The 17,505-nt window shown below is 43.0% G+C and overlaps 1 protein-coding gene across 1 annotated transcript in view; it reads right to left on the reverse strand.

Moving 5' to 3' along the window:
- The window catches only part of AACS (acetoacetyl-CoA synthetase), a 41,641-nt gene extending 28,277 nt beyond the window's left edge, over nucleotides 1–13,364 (reverse strand). The window contains exons 1-4 of the mRNA XM_062631621.1: nucleotides 13,214–13,364; nucleotides 10,190–10,293; nucleotides 5,628–5,748; nucleotides 2,652–2,765 (exon numbers count right to left, since the gene is read on the reverse strand). Coding sequence (XP_062487605.1) covers nucleotides 2,652–2,765; nucleotides 5,628–5,748; nucleotides 10,190–10,293; nucleotides 13,214–13,331 — 457 coding nt within the window. The 5' untranslated portion in view covers nucleotides 13,332–13,364. The remainder of the gene's footprint in view (nucleotides 1–2,651; nucleotides 2,766–5,627; nucleotides 5,749–10,189; nucleotides 10,294–13,213) is intronic.
- Between the last annotated feature and the right edge of the window lie 4,141 nt (nucleotides 13,365–17,505).

The following is a 17,505-nucleotide window of genomic DNA, read 5'->3' on the forward strand; positions in this document are numbered from 1 at the left end:
CTGCTGTGGAAGTGCCAGATGGAAAATTTTGGCTTAGGAAATGCACAAAAACACCAAGGGAAAAAACAGAGCTGCAGCTTACTCAAAGGATGGGAGATGAACTTGCTGCCTTCTGCACGCAAAAATCCTGCATAAATAAAAATAAGTGGTATCTATTAATACAATCTTTGTTTTTTAACTTAAATAAGAGGTGAGCCAGCTGCTAAAACAATGAAGAAGATTGAGGAGCCAGGCAGCCTCCAATTGTGCTAAGCAAAATGCAGTCCTTAACTAAAAGGAACTGTTATTAAAACTATAATAGCATTATTAGCTTAATTATTAGCACCACTAGCTATATTGCAATAGCACATTTTCTCCAGCTACAGAGTGCATTTCTCCTGCATAGTACACCTTACAAAGAACTCCTCGCAAGATGAGCACAATATGAGAGCATCCTATGTGGTCTTTTCCCAAACACAGGGTTTCTAACTTGATTAGAAGAGTTCTAGCAGTGATAACCAGGTTGCAGAGAGGCCTTTAATTTGCACTTTAGAACACAAAACAAGCTCATGCAGGAAAAAGTCTTCGATCTTAATTCAGAATGTATGCTCCCATTAAATATGGCTGCACCTGCTCATACTTTAACATTAGTATTACATCTGTTACCCTAGTGAGCAGATCTTCCCAGAGACTGAAAACCTCTTATTTAGCATCAGACATCAATATGTAATGTCTAAGAAACGGCCTTTAACCTGAGAATTAGGACAGTAAAGAACAGCAGGCTCCTACTCACAGGAACACATTGAAGCTACAGCAGTTGCTGCTCAGAAGCTTACAGCTACTGTCCTCCCCAGTGTGTGCGAACACATTGTATTACCTTCACACACTGTTTTAATTCACATGAAATATGAAAACATATCCAGTAAGTACTCTTCTGCATTGTCCATCATTTTCCAGCAACACATTTCATCATGTTACGGGATCTGAAACAGGTAGAGTACTCTTTTTGTCACTCGCACGTGAGATTCAATCCTTCATTTTAGCATAATCAGCAACACATATGGAAGAATTGTTTTGGGCCCTGTTATGACTTTTTTTACTTACTTATAAACTAGTAAGGAATTATACCCCCACAAGCAGCCTACAAAACAGAATACTTCAATATTATGCACAATCATGTATTGTTTTGCCAATGTCCTTGGGGCAATTTTGAAATACACACAACCCACTTTCACCATCGGAGGACAGGCAGTAAAAAAAAAAGTACACTTACATTCTAAATATTCAAACTTTGCAAAGTGTAAGTTTTCCTATTCTTTAGTTTGGTTTCAGACAGAGAGTATTGCTCCTCAACAGGCTGACAGATACAAATGTTTCAACATTGAAAATGGAGACAAAGTTAAGCATTAGTCTTCACTGGGACAAAACTTCCTGACTTTGCTGGATGGTTCATACCCAATTAAGGATTTAACTCTAATTCTATGTAAAAAGCAAGCCACCAACTGTGGCAAGTAGATGTTAGTTACCAGATCCATAGAATACTCATAGCATATGCATGAAGTATGAGCTCTTGAGTATATTTTACATTTGCAGGTCACATTTGTGGGCTTAAACAATAATAATGCATACCCTTCTGTTTTTGAAGACATGGGCTTCAGTTCTGGTTTGTAACACACAGAAAACAAACCAATTTCATCACTTTGGGTTTGCATCACATAAGAATTTGCACATACTTAGGATAACGGCCAAGTATTGCTCAAAGAATATGTGATTCCCATAGTAAGATGGCTATGCAACATCAGCAGAACCACTAGGTAGGAGTGAAGCAGCTTCAAGGATATTGACATTTAGACTTGCACTACACTGACAGAACTGAAAAGCCTGTGTTATGGAGCACATGAAGCACAGAGATGAAGTAGTTCAGCTGGAAGGGCAAACCCAGCAATTCAGAACTAAATGGAACAAAACCAGACCGATTAACTCCTTTCTATGCCTGGACTGTATGCTGCACAAGCTGTTCACAAGACAAAAACTTATTTATACAGAAAGATCCACATGATGGATATTCCAGAAGATCTTGTGAGTTACTGAATGGATCTCGGGGTTTTAAACTACTCATCTCTGCACTGAAGATTTGCTAATTGAAAAATTCCTGCTCCCTGGCTGCTCACTACCACAGTGCTGGAGGACACTATTCCCAAATGCACTGGTGGCAGAAGGCAGTACAAACCCATTTCTCATTACTGCCATTCGTAGTGCACCGTATTACCTGAGGCCCCATGGGCAGTAACTTCCAGATGGCACCAGAACAGTCAACCTGGGACCAGAATTCCCAAGACTGCTCCTGTGTGAATGTGCCAGACCTTGTGAGTCAGGGCTCAGCTAGATGCAAAGTCTCCATCACTTCTGCTTCCATGGAGTGCTTATGAAGCAGTCCTTAGTGAAGTTATGAATAAGGTATTTTTCTTTCCCCTCCAGTGCTGAAGGACATGCAGGCTAATCCATGTTCCTTCCCTCTAGAAGTATATTTCATATAAACGTAAATATAGGAGCATAAGAGCCTTTTCTTCAGAATGTTTCTGTGAAACAGTACTTCACATTCATGTTCCCATAGCCTTGACTACTCACCCAAGGAAATTTCACCTCCTCTCCTTTAAGAAAAAGCTACTCACCCACAATTCTGTCTCCCACTTTTACTCCCATCTTCCTCATGGCTGCAGCATACAAAGCTACAGCTTGTCTGAGTTCTTCAAAAGTAACTTTCACAATTTCTTCTTTGCCTTCCTCTGAGGAAAGAGGATTAAAACAACCAGTCAAAAATCCTGCACTGCAACATAATCAGTCTAGTCCAAACAGTTAATACTGGAAAAGAAAGAATATTAAGCTATTTCAGGAGAAGAGCTTCCACAATTACACTTTTTGCTTTTCAAATTCCTCTTATGCTTTTCTTTCTAATGGAAATCAAGTATTAAATCAGTAGTATTCATTCAGTAGGCACAATGATAGGAACATGCATCTGGGGAAACGCAAACTATTCACTGCAGAAAGGTGTGTCCTCAAAGAACATTCACTATAAGCAGATTGCATTCACCACAGCTACTTTCTAACATGAAAAAAACAACCCCTTTTTCCCTAGTTTTCTCATTAGGTCTAGCAAGCAGCATCAAGGTGCTAACTTCAGGTTTTACTACAGGAAGTCACTGTTAACTAGAGAATCATTCACATGCAGTTACTAAGGTCTGACTTTCAATAAGCTTTTTTAAACATCTGCGCCTGCCAACATACCACAAAGCAAATACACTAAACTGGACTCCATTCATCCCTGAAAAGATCTGCAGGGCGCTTTCATTTCTGTACTGAATGTCAGATGTTACATAAGCTGTTAATAAACCACTTGTGAAACAAAGTGAACAAATCTAAATGTTATGAAAGGCGAAGTTTGTCATCCTAAGGATCCCTTCCTATAATTCCTTAATGCAACTCCAGCAAACTATTCGGATTGGCCTGCTCCAAGTATCCAGCACTCCTCACAAAAACATACTAAGTATGTCACAATGTAAATGTGCTGCTTGCCCTGGTACACCTGCCATCAGTCTCATTTCTTAAACAAGGAACAGGATTTTTATATTTTTGCCTTCCTAAATTCCCACCCCAGTAAATGTGGACTTAGAGCAAGAGAGCAGGTTGTGATGGCAAACAACACAAGTCAATGTAATATGTGGCTCATGAGCTGAGCAGGGACAGCTGAGAGATTCTGTATTCCCATCAAACAGAAAATGGGATTGTAATATTGTTCCATGATTAAAGCTCCCAGAAGAAGAGAGTCACAAGTAAGAGATTTACAGTGGGAGCCACTGACAAGTGAAATTGTTTAGTAAAGTTACATTTACACTCCAGTGCTTTGTCAGATCCACGCTGATTCCACAGAACATATCCCCAATGAACACACAAACCTGGCATGGGTTCCCAAAACACCACACTGACCTAGCAGCAAGGGGTTAACAAAGAATACTCTGACTTAAGAGATCTTAAGAAGATTAAATACAGCAGAAGGTCATGAAAAGAAGTGCAGGTGGAAGTCTGTTCACCACAGCATGTTCAGTCCAGCACTCATACGGTATTCACTATGATTATGTGACACAAAGCAGAGAATTTCTGGTACAGCCCATGTTCTCCTAACAAGAAGTAAGATCTACAGGAACAATGTAATCACATGTCAAACCAAATAATTCATTAGATTGATAATAATTCCTTCAATAATTTGAACTGAAAGCATTGAACTCCACTTTTCCTCAAGGTGCATGTTTAGCTTTTAACATTAATAAATCAATCACATCAATTCCACATACATTAAGAGTTGACTTACTAATCAGTGCTTGGCTATTGCGCAAGATGTACTTAACTACGTTGATTTTTTTCCATTAAATAATACATAAGCAGCTTTTCTAATGGTCTCAAATTTGAGAGTGATGAGTTCATCACTTTGAAGCCAGCCTTCCGTTACAAGCCTCATTCCTGTCAGACTTCACCAGATGAATTCTTATGACGCCAAAACTGCATCACAGATTTTCCCATTCTCTCTGAACTGGTAGTTGATTATATATGTGTGCATTTGCTTTTATATATGTGTACGCTTATATATGTGTATATGTATATTTATATGATCAGAGAGGTTTCTCTCAGTACTTCTAAGGAGTAAAACGCAACTGATAAATATTTTGTCACCAGTCAACTCACAGAAGATAACTGTCTCCCATTGTTTTCAAACAGCTATCAGAACAACAGGAATACACATGTAACTCGGAAACTGATCTCCACACATCAGAAATTAGGAACTAACACTTTTAATACCTAAAACCAAACAATCTACAGTTCTGCATAATTTTTGCTGCTAATGAGCTGTGAGTCTTCACTGTTTATTGTTAAGCTGTTAAGCACCACCATGGCTTGGTCAGTCTTATGTTAAGGATTAGGTCCAGCAAAAGGGAAGCTGAAAATGCAGCTCCCTAAGGAAGGACTCGCACACGTGCACAGAAGCTAATCCCATCTAACAGATCAGAACAATTTAAATTACCAAAGTCAGCAGACAGAGGGAAGGGACTTTGTCTTAACACTGCCATCCTAATTATGAGTATTCCCAGATTTTGAGACTTAAATCTTCTCCACAGTAACAAAAATTTAAGACTGAGCTTTAGTGTTTCAGAAAGGTGAAATTCCAAGTCTCCCATGCATGTAACTGTCATTCCTTTCTGTACTGTCAAAACCAGAATTAATTCCACCTACACCCCATGTAATACTTAGTATTCCTAAATTTATCTTAGGCATAGGAAGAGCATGGGAAATACAGTATCAAGCAACAGTGTCAAAATACTTCCTGAAGGCAAGCATTAGACAAGTGTTCATGACAAATGTGAAATAATAGCTCAAATACTGAGTGATGCTAAACACAGCATGAGCCCCACTACCTTAATGCAGATAAACCCATTCTAAGAAAACTCTGTTTAGTTTGCCAGGCACTTTTCAGAACTACCTATATTCCCAGAGCACGTTTTGCTGTTACTTGCAGAGTAAGGTTTCATATAAACAAGTGCTGTTTTATAAGGCCTAGTCCTGTGAACTATAAATACAAGCCATTAATTCTTTCTTACTTGCTGCATACAGTGCAATCTTGTCATTGTCCTTGTGCCTCAGAAGGTTTTCTGCATAGTTCAGACGGCTGCCTTTAAACCATTCCGGGACATCTACAATGCTTTTGGATGTATCAACCACCTGAAAAATAAGATACAGATATATTCCTGGAAAACTGTGATATCATTTTTCAAAGCACTGTACAGAAATTAGCTAACTAATTCCAAGCTCTTTATATACACTATTAGGCAAGAATAACTTCTCCTAGCCTACAGATGGCAAACACAGATACTAGATCCTGTAATTACAGGCCTAGAATGATTAATTATTTGTCAACTCTCACAAGCAAAGACATCATTACAACAACACTAAAAACAGCTTCCCACTGACAATTCTACCTGCAGACCAGCCTTAACTACACAAGTGAAGCAAACCAGTATGACTACATCCAGACCACAGGATACACACAAAACCACGGAGCACACTGGGGTTTTGGATCTGGGAATGTCCCAAACAGGGACTGAGCTATATGGTTTTGTAGCTCTTTACCAGGATACACTCCAGCCTCCCTCTTATAAAAATCAAAGCACAATAAAGTGTGAGTACCCATTTTTTCCCAACATGAATCACAAGAGAGAGACCAACATCAGGAACTTAGACAATGGGAATTCCAAACAACTCTAGACTAAACAAGTGACCTGTATAGTAAAATGTAACTAAAAAGTTCAAGCTTTTTATTCCAATTCTCCATTTTTAGGATTAAGTTGCAGTAAACACGTAAGTACTCCACAGCTTCTTCCACAGTGCAGAAGTATTACTACTAACCTCAACTAATGAATATTTTATTACAAACTGCAAGAGTGGATATTTCTACCACCCTTGATTTGATGTTTCCTAAAAAAAGAGAGTTCAATAACTTAAGACCATATTAAACAATTCTCCATTTAGGGCTAGGATATGCAAAGAACTGATAAATGCAATTAAATCACAAAGTTATGTGCAATTGAAACAACTTCCCCTCATCTTGAACTAATTAAATTTCAAAAAAAGTAAATTACCCCTTGATTAAGTCACAATTAAGACTACACCTTTAATAAGCGATAGGTAAAGAGGCCCTTCACATTAGCCACAAAGGAATTTGCAATTCCTTCCACAATGCCCCACTGCTTAGCAACTCAATTGCCCAGCAGCACATGTATTTGTAAATTCAAGCTTCATTGTAGAGTTGTGTTTCTGAAAGCTTCAGTTTACACCCTGAGGTTGTCTCATGGAGTGGACATGCATTACAGAAACAGCATTCTTCCAGACCAAGTGAAAGGCTCTTCTGAAAGCCAGAGAGAACTCAAAATAACTCCCATTCCAGAAAACCTAGCATTTTTTGTGCTTTGAGACATGCAGCATATCACTGGAGGCAGTTTTAGAAGTTAAGGCTTACATGGAAGTACTCTACTATATTACTTTATTTCAAATTAACTTCCTAAAAATAGGACAAATGGGATTTACAACATTCACAGTTTATCAACTCAGGCTGCAGAATTTGTTATAATTTTTATATATAATACATATATTACTGAAGTAATTAGAAGACACTCAAAACTGAGTCAGGACTGTCTTCCATAGCTTGAAGTGAGCAGAATGTTTTCAGCTTTTTCCAGGACAAGATCTAGCATATCCCAACTTTTCACTGAAGGAGAACACCCATTTGAATAGCTCCAGTAGCATAAAGTGCTGGACTTGCATACTTGATGCTCAATTATTTTCTACTCGGGTAACATCTATGACTCCTACTTAAGCCCAATCTCCTAGGTGGTGGCACTCTGTCTTATGAGCATCCTGATGTCCCCCACAGATGCAAATTCTCAACAAGCAACACAAACTCAAGGTCTGCTAGTTATTTAATAGATCTCAGCTCTAGTAAGTCTATGAAAATGCAGAGCTTTGCAAACATTTCACTTCACACAGTCCAACAAATGCTCAGCAAGTCCAGAGGAACTAAGTGCCATCTACAGCACTGCTGACTGCAGTCCTCATTTAATGAGTAAGGCTTTACTCCTACTCACAGCAGCAAAGGCACACAAGGACAATTTGCTGAGTAGGTGAACATACCAAATATCAGCTGTGCTCCTGTTCCACAATTGTTCTTTTCAGCAGCTAATCAATGACTGCTTCCCAAACCTCAGGAGCTACAAATAAGCATCACATTAGAGGTGGGGACAAAGGATATACTTATTCTATTTCCCCTCCTTCAAGTGGCTTGCTAGTTGTGCTATAACCATGCATTATCATGCCTCAGATTCTGCTTACCCTAAACAAAAGCTATACCTTTGAGAATTAATCTCACCACTACTGTGAGACAGGTAAACTTTGCCTTACTGTGGTACATGTGATATTCTGTATGACCTGAAGAGCAAAAGAGCATGCTTCATGAAAACCTAAAGACCAGGCACTGTAAGAATGCTCAAAGCAGCTCCTCTGCAGGAACAATGGCTGTTAGGTGCTTCCTGTAGCGTAAATAATTTTAGACTACATTCCTCATTTAAAATCAACAGCTACTTACACTTGACATAACAGTGCTAATGCCGCCATGCCAGTATAGTTTTGCACACTGCAAGTACCTTTGTTCTTATCAGAAGTGGCATGGATATCACTTACTATAGTGATGAACATGTCTACAAGTATGTAAAACCTTTACTAAGTTCCAATAATACACTATCTGTCTATTATATACACACACACAAGATCTTATTGTTTCTTGGAATGACCTGTGAAAGTAGAAACGGTGTCACTGGCTGTGAACAAAGAAGTCAGCTCCAGTTGATGAAAAATTTTATTTTCCTCAAAGCATAATGCTTACTTCCAACAAGCAACAGGCATCAAATTTAAGACACTTCAAACTTCTCAACTCTTCAGCTACCACAGAACAGCTCAGTTACTGTGACCAGCCTTTCTTCTGACATGCAACAAAAGCAGACCCGTGGTAAGGACTACAACTCAGCTTTGATGCTCAGGAAACCTAGAGTCAAGCCTTGAAGCTGACACTGTGCTGACACAGAGAATGGAGAGGCAAACAGCAATAGCCACAAAGAGCGAGTCAAGCATCTTCTGCAGTACTTGTCTGTCAGCTTGACTACCTCCCCAGCTTAAGATCTCACATCCTAGAAAGACCACTGTAGAATAGGCATGCAGAGGCCTAGAAGCTCAAAGCAGTCTAGTTAAAGCTTTCCTAGACTTCCGCATCTTCTTGCTTCTCATCCTCAGTAAACATCCCAGGCCTCTATTGCCTGCTTCAGTACCCATTCCCATCAGCCACTGGTAGTGTCTGGAGGGACAGACTTCCAGAAGAACTGGACCTGTAAGGCAAGAGAACAGAAAGTATTGCTGTGCAGCTTGCTCACAACAGATACACAGGAGAATAGCTCCTGAAATAGCTCCTCTGAATTACTTGCTCAAGACAATATGCACTCATTTGGAAATTTAGAAAAAAATCTTGCTAGCAGCACAGGATATGTAGAGAAAATGACAGTAGCCAAATACAACCTGGCCAGGTTTTCAACTACCATCAGGTACAAGAGAAAAGATTAAGTGTTTACAGCCTTTGGACTACACGCTCGTAGTAGTTATTACAGGCTAGTTCTTAAAGACAGTAAGAACTGGGCCTTATATTCTTGACAAATTCACCCTCCTAAAGAGTGAATCACATTAAGACACCTGAGCATGCAGTTTCACAGCAGGAGGAACCACTTGATCATATAGGATAGTACAGGAATTTGCAAGATGAGAAAAAGCAAAAGAAACTTACCAGCTCCCTCTGCAGAACTGCCAGTACTCTGAGTGTTCTTGGAACAGATGGCCTCCAGGGATTAAGACAGAAGTCCAGTCCTCTCTCTACTAAGTCCAGGAAAGTAATGAGTTCAACATCTTCCTCAGATGGAAAACCACAGGGTGATGTCGATATCCTACACAAAGACTGTACAAGGGCTGCAGTTTTGCCCCCCATTTGCAAGAGCTTCAACATCACCTTTATCTCAGAGCAACACTGTGGCATGAATTGGGATTCAACCTGTGATTGCATTTAACCACTACCACAACACCCTCAGAGATATTTCAAGCCTACATGTGGTTGCAGAGACTTCCACAACCAGTTCTACAAACCCAGAGTTTAACAGGTGCGCTTATCAGTGAAGTGACTCAGGGAGCAAACATGAACTTGACTGCATGCCAGCACATAGAAAATCAAGATATTCTACCAGCATAACCCTAAAGCAGAAGGCAGTATATCAATAGACTCCTCACAAGCCACCAGGACTGCCAAGGTATGCAAGAGCACACGATCACAGGGACACAACAGCACAATTTGTTAGGACAACGGAACTATTCTATGATTCTATGAACTTGAGGATTTCACTACACTGAAGCATAGCAGCAGCAGACCACCACCATCCACCACACAAGGAAATTCAGGACCATACACTTGGCAGATACTTTGTATCACTTGCAAAGGCGTCAGGAACAGGTCTAAAGATAGTAAGACTGGTTTATTTCCCCTTTGTGTTGCAGTTGACTGTTTAAGAGAAACACTTACCTCATCATACAAGCGAGAACATACAATGTTGCTGTACTTCCAGAACTCTGCCCAGAAGTCTGAGAAGGATTCCACTGACCACTGGTATAAGTCATCGTAGTTGGCTGGAAGTAACAAATACGTTAGCATTATGCAGATAATTACAGGAATTCAGACAACCTACAGTTAGGGATATCCAGATAAATAGTATCTGTGGCTAAAACAACCAGTAAGGTAAAACTGGTCACACAGAGTAGATCACTTCTGCTCAAAGCAAGTGACTGCAGCATCAACAGAAATAAATCTACTTGAACAACTGAACAGATGGCATCTTTTCACCTGTTAAAAGCCATCTGCCACCACAGAGATAGAGACCTTTTCTAATAGCTCTGTGCAACATCTACCTACCATCAGTGAAACTGAGGATTAGACAACAGGATAGAGACCAGCTTGCTGACACTTCCACTTCCTATCTTATCAATAGCATGATCCTTCCATACAGCAGAAGATAAATGAGCCTTCCTGACATTTGATGTATGGTTCTAGACCAGGGCCAAAGGCATGGTAACATGGAGAGTAGATGCATTCATTTAACATCAACAGCACTGTTACAAAGGAAGCATGCGTTATTCCTTAATAAACTTCAGTCTGTCAGGCCTCTTATCTTTTCATGCTAAAACAGCATCAATGAAATGAAATAAGATGTTTACTAGCTAGATATTAAAACCACGACCTGGCATCAAAAACATGGGAGTGAGCAGTTTAAGTCTTACATGACTGTGAGACAGATAAGTAACCTGAGAAATGCACACCAAACCCTCACAATTCAAACTAAATTCTGAATTTGCGTGTAAAACCATTTCAGGTATGAATAATTAAAGCCAATTCCTTGGCAGCAACTTAAAAGTAACATTCCCAAATCACATCCATGCTGTCTGAAGCTGTGCCAACAGCCAATTTAGATATGAATATCTGCCATCAGTGACAGTAGTAACAGTTTCCTGCCCTGCCAACTGCTTCCTATTTGATGCTTTCAGCTAAACCACTTGAAGTCATTTTCTCCAATTATCTTTGGTTTGTCATCCTGTTGTCCAGCTGACTGCTTCAGAAGTCACCTTTGCATCCTCTTCTTACAATGACATCTTCCAGATTTATAAAAGAGAAAAGCATTCAAAATGATCTAGACACAGTTACTCACACTTGATCACAACAGCTGCTTCCCCACCCAGTCTGTCCCTTTCACATCTTAGTCCACTCAGGCTTTTCCATCAGTGTTAGATTACTCAATATGTAGTACCAACACAGTAGAAGCAGAGGCAAAGACTCCACTCCATAGCTCAGCTTTGCCTACGTGTTGCCTCAGTCCCAGCCTCCTACGTGTTCTTTTTACACTCCACCACTCTTCCACAAAGTGCACATCAGTGGGTCTGTGGTGTGGGGATAAGGCTTTACCAAAGGAATGTTCAAATTCCCACCTCCTCTGTCAAAAACCAATTGTACCACATGGTCCAAATAATTTGATAAAGGCAAAAAAAACCTACAAGTCACCACTAATTGGGTTTCTTAGAGTATGTTCTCTATACAGTTTGACACCAAATAAGCTTTAGCATGCAAGTCCTTAAGGGCACAAGCCTGTTATTCAGCAATTAAACATTGCATCTTGTTACTACATCTTCAGCATTGGGCAGAACCATGCTGTTTAAAGGGTTATAGTGCCCTCAGCTCTTCTCAGCAGGTCCACATCTTAATGTTACATAAAGAATCCATTCTTTGTTGTTGAACAGCACACAGACCAATGATCATCAGTTCAAATGTAATGGAAGTTGACAAAGGTTTCTATATATGAACAGGAATCCCCTTTTGAATAGAGATAGCCACTTCTAAATGGGGTGAAAAGAGTTCTAGTTGTTACAGCCATAAACATGGGCAGCACATCTGAAACTGCATTCAATCTTGATCACATGAGTGCCAGTTAAATAACATTTCTACTCAGGAGCTGACTAAAATCCTGTAGTAATTGGCTTCCTATGTACCAGGAGAGTTAGGTGCTATATATGTGATCAAATGGGAAATCCCCCAGCAGCCAAAATAACAACCTGGCTTGCTTACATAGTAAGTTTCCAACTGAAGCTCCTAATTGTTTTCCAGACATGAACTGCTAGAAGCACTAGATATATTGCTACTACTCCAGAATGCCTCCGCTTATACCACAGACACATTTATACTGGACTGACAAACTTGTCAGGCCACTTGCCAAAAACACTCCCTTCGTTTCTCACTAGAAGAATGACTACAGGAAAGCCACACAAGCCACCTGGTCCCCAAATGCTTGGAAATGCCAGCATGGAGCAATCAAATCAGAATTTGAGAGTTTGGCCCCCACATGCACTGAACTCTACCTGGCTCATGCTGCAAATGAGCCCACACAGCCAATACCTGACTTGCTTCATAAACAAAGATAAACACAGATTTAACTCAAGCCTCACACACATACGCTGTTAGAGCATCATATTACTGTTAAAGCTTAAACTAACCTCACAGTCATGATGGCAGCAATCCTTTCCTTCCACATCCCCTTGAAACACTAAATCGCTTCAGCTTTGCTACTCACACAGAAAACCCTTGCAAGCAGGGCCCCAACAACACAGAGAAATGGACAGGAGCACACCGCATGTACCAGCACCATCGCTGCCCAGGCTGACATCCAGCAGCCGCACCAGTAACAGATAAGGCTGTTTGCATTTCCCAATAGCATGTACCTTTCACACTAAGCGAAATGCTGTACCAAAGGCCTCTACAGGAGGCACAAGCAGAGCATCCAGCTTGCAGCCTGGACCACTTTAGCCCCCTCCTAACCTAAGGGAGATGTCGGATGGCCAAGCACCCTGCGGGCACCTTGCCCACCTCCCTGGGGTAGGGGCAAACAGCCCTACCACAGACCCACAATAACACCCTTCCCAAAGCAGCAGACCCCCCCTTTAAATCCCACAGACAGAGCAGGGCCCAAGCGGAGCCCTAGGGCCTCCCCGCCCGCCCAGCGCTCACCGAAGCGGAGCCCGCAGCTGCTGGCTACGGCGGCACGGAACCGGTCCATGTGGGTGTTGCGCTTCGTGTCAGGCTCCCACATCACTTGCGACTCCATGATCTCAGGCTCCCGAGACATGGCGGCGGCGGAGCGGAGCTAACCCGAATGAACAGCCGTCCCTCCTGCTAGGACCCCGAACTCACCTCCCGCGGCGCCCCCGCCCTAACTACTCGGTCCCTCCCCCGGGCGGGAGCTTTAAGCGTCGCCGGACCCACCCATTATCCTCACGCCGTAACCTTCCGCGGAGAGAAAAGAGTGCGGGGCGCTGCGCCCCAGCCCCGCCCGCTGAGGGGTGGCGGGCCCGGCGGAGCGCCGGGGAAGGGGCGGGAGTGCAGGGTCCCCGCTCCCGCTGCCTCAGGAGAGCAGGGATATGAATAGGGGCCGGCCGCGGAGAGACCCCCTCAGGCCGCCGGGGCCTCTCCCCTCAGGCAGCGCGGCCCCCGGGTCTTTCCCGCCGAGTGACCGGACCCCCGGCCTGCTCCCTGACAGGAACCGTTTAACCGGGGTTAGGCGGCAGAGCCCGGCCGTGCTCCCGCCGGTGACAGCTCCCTCCCACCGGGGCGCTGCGGGCAGCACAGCCCCGCTGCTTGGGCCCCACCACCTCTAAAGGTCACTGTGCGCGGTGCCCACACCATGGAGGGAACATCACTTCGTGCTCTCAACATCTCTGCGAAACCACCAGCACTCGTTCCTACTTCACACAGAATTCCCCGCTGACAGTGTCTCTGACACAATAACGAGGCAAGAAGCAGGTTCTCCATAGCCGGGCTCTCCCCGTTACACCCATTGCCTGCGTGCCTTGCACCTCGGATTAAAATCCATCACTTCTCATCTCTAAAGACGTGAGCTCTGACAACCACCGAGCCCAGCCAGCAATCAGTGGTGACAGAGCACGAAGCGCTCAGTAACAGCGGCCATACCTCAGCGTGTGCATGCTGCTTATGCAATTCTGACTGTCAAGGTCGTGATTTCCCTTCTAATTCATAGAAGCCTCAAAAAAAGAGATGAATTTGGAGGCAAATTATACAAGCATAGAGTGTAAATATGAAAGTAAACCATGTGTAGTATACAGTGGTATAGTTGCTATGAATTTCATGTAGATCTCTGCACTGCTGAAGTAAAACTGCATCAAATTTGGAGGCTGTGGCAACATGATTTGAACAATTTCTATTTGCCCCAAGATAGACCTTGCATAGAAGCATGGAAAAAATAACTCTTACACACAGACTTTGCTGTGACAACCGGCTTGTGGTGGAGAGAATCTATTTACAAACTCCATCTCTGCACACCCACAGGAAAGGTAACTTCTGGTTTTTGCCCGCTGGGTTGTGAAGACATCTACTGCGATAAGAATGTTAATCAATGTGGATATATATATACTGGTTTGGCACAGAGAGTATTGCTGCGCAGCTGCCAGGGCCAGGTTTTACCAGGGTCAGATGTCACGAGGCCATTGCCTCCTGCCCCACACCACAGCCCTCTGCTAGGGATGCCCAGGGCAGGCCTAGCCCCGCGCATCTCCTCACACCCGGTTGATGCAGCCTGTCCTGCTCGGGGGTGTCCACCTGAGCTTTAGGTCAGGTTTGCTACAGCTCCCTCACAGCTGCACCTGGCGCCTTGTGAACCCGCCCCGGGCAGCAGGCTCGATGCGAGAACTGGAATCAAACCTGTCACGTCCCATTTTTACCTCACTTTAATTTACCCGGCCCCGCTCTGAGGCCGCTCCCCGTCCCCAGTCCCGTGCCCCGAGGGAGCCACGCTCCGCCGCTTCCCGCCGCTTCCCGCCCACCCTTCGCTGCCGAGGCCAAGCGCCGCCACCGCCCCTCAGGCGCTGCGGACGGATCCCGCGCGGCGCACGGCGGCCGCGACGCCGGCGCTCCTGATTGGCTGCCGTGCTGGCCCCACATCAGCCCAGTGCCCGCGCTCCTCGCGGCTGAGCTGACGGTGAAAGAGCTGACACCGCCAAGAACCAATTGGCGCAAAGCTTTTGCAAATTCATTTCTCTTCCGACCAATGAGAGGCCGGATCAGAAGGAGGTGTGCCCAATAGGAGGAGAGCTCTTATCCCGCCTGGCGGTCCGGGTGGAGTCCCTCTGTGATTCCCTTCAGCGCTGAGGCGGGATCGCCTGTGCGGGGCAGATATTGCCTGATTTAAGATATAAAATCACCGCAAACGAGCATCTTTCCTTCTCCCAAAGCAACCTGTGCATCGAAAAAGAGAATGTGCAACCAAATCACCTGAGAAGAGACCCAAAAACCCTCTCCCTGAGCTGAAAAATGCATGGTTTAAAATGGACTGACACACTTGTTCAAGGAGGAAGGGGTGCGCTGGGAATTTAACGAGAAAACTTGGGCTTTTAGGAAAGCTTGCCAGAGCTTCAAATTTATTAACAGCAGTTTCACTATTGCAGCCTTAATTAGAGTGGGTTATGCCTCCATGTTCCTTGCTCCCATTCCGGTTTTGCCTTATCCAGATCAGTTTTTCCTTCTTTCAAAAGTAGAAAAATGGGAAGAAAAATGAATAAAGATTAAACAAGCCTTTAATGAGAAAATGGGCATTCAGAGGACTGCAGTGAATAGAAAAATAGTTTGGACACTAGATTAGGATAGCTGGAGGAAAACAGCCTGAATAAGATTAACTGGATTGACCATTTTGAAACCTTTTTAAGCTTTGCTTTATACCTACTGATGGCAATAATAGGTTGAAAATTAAATGATGTTTTCTGCTTTAGATTAGATTAGAGGCCCTTCAAAAGATGCTGCAGAACCGATTAACAGTAATAATGATGATGATGGCACTACCTCCTCTGTGCAGTCAGTCTGTGAAACTAAAGCGAATGCTGAAATGCAGGGACCTGTGAGAAAAGTTTCCTGATAATAACTCACAGCAATATGTGCAGTATTCCGAGGCCTGACCATGATCCATTGATCACCTGGATTAGGAAACCTAATCTATATTCAGAGTGGCCATCAACCTCTTATGTTGCGTCAGAAGTGCAAGTAACCAGGTGTCAAAATCAAAAGCAGTTGCAGAAAGAGAAGGAGAAGAAGCAGTGACACAATGCAAGAAAGCCCTCACAGGGCTAGCAGCAAAAACTAGTGGACAAATTGAGGCTGTGAGATGAAGAGAAGCTGTCCTGGGTTCAGCAGTAGCAGTCAACAATAAGGGTCCTTGAAGTTAAGGACTGGCTCACAGGAACACCACTTGGATTTCCTTAGGGCTACACCATTTTTTCAGCATAAAATATGATTTAAAATGAGTGAGCCCTATGATCTGCTAAAACCTTGACTCTAGAAGGACCCAATTAATATAAGTACTGTTCAGATTGTTGTTAAACGCCTATATCTCAGTAAGACACCTTACACAGCTTCTAGTGCAGACCAGGAGACAGAGAAGTGCACTCATACTTCTGTAGACCCTCATCAGAGGCTCTTTCTAGAAACCCTAGTTGTCCGAATTTCAGTTCAGTGTGGTTGAGATCAATATTTCATGTCGTGATGCAATGTATTCTTTGAGCAGATGTGATTTCATTTATTTAAACAAGAAGGGTGAAGTACTGTGTAATTTCATAAGAGCTGTGGATTTGGAGAGGTGAATGTACCTGAAATAGTCTCATTGAGACAGGTCAGGAAGTCAATTAAATACCAGGGAAGATTCCCAAATTATCCTGACCTCATATGAAGGACAACCCTGAGCACAGGCTCCCAAAGGCAGCCATTGAAACAGGCCTCTGAGCCTCAGTAAAGAATGGATGAAAGAAAGAAGCAGCACTGGAGAAGAGATTTTGAGGGGATACCATGACAGAAACTCATGGTGAGAAATAGGAATATCCCAAATTTGCAGAAACAAGACTCATCAGACCAGAAACAGCACAAAGGGACCTAGAGATGGCCATGCAGCTGTAAGCAAATTGAGGAGCTATAACTGGCACAGAAAACATCACTCAGTACAGTTAATGACATTATTACCATGGTTTTATACCAGAAGGTTCTTTACACACAAGAAATACCCCAGAAGAGGACACTTTACTATGCTCTGGCAGTCTAGGCACAGCAGGACACTGAGAGCAGAACCTCATAAGAGCCTCAAAAATACCTGCCATCAGTTATCAATCTGTCTTGGAAGAATATGAGAGAGCCTTCAGAATATACACAGGTGTTAACATGTCAGCAGTTTCAGGACCACCTTAAAAAAGCATGAAAGTACCATTTATAAATATATAAAGAATCTGTGTCCTACTGAAATCAAGTAG

This window comes from Pezoporus occidentalis, unplaced genomic scaffold (genome assembly GCF_034315485.1).
Source record: "Pezoporus occidentalis ecotype Australia unplaced genomic scaffold, CSIRO_AGI_Poc_V1 ctg37, whole genome shotgun sequence".
NCBI classification, from domain to species: domain Eukaryota; kingdom Metazoa; phylum Chordata; class Aves; order Psittaciformes; family Psittacidae; genus Pezoporus; species Pezoporus occidentalis.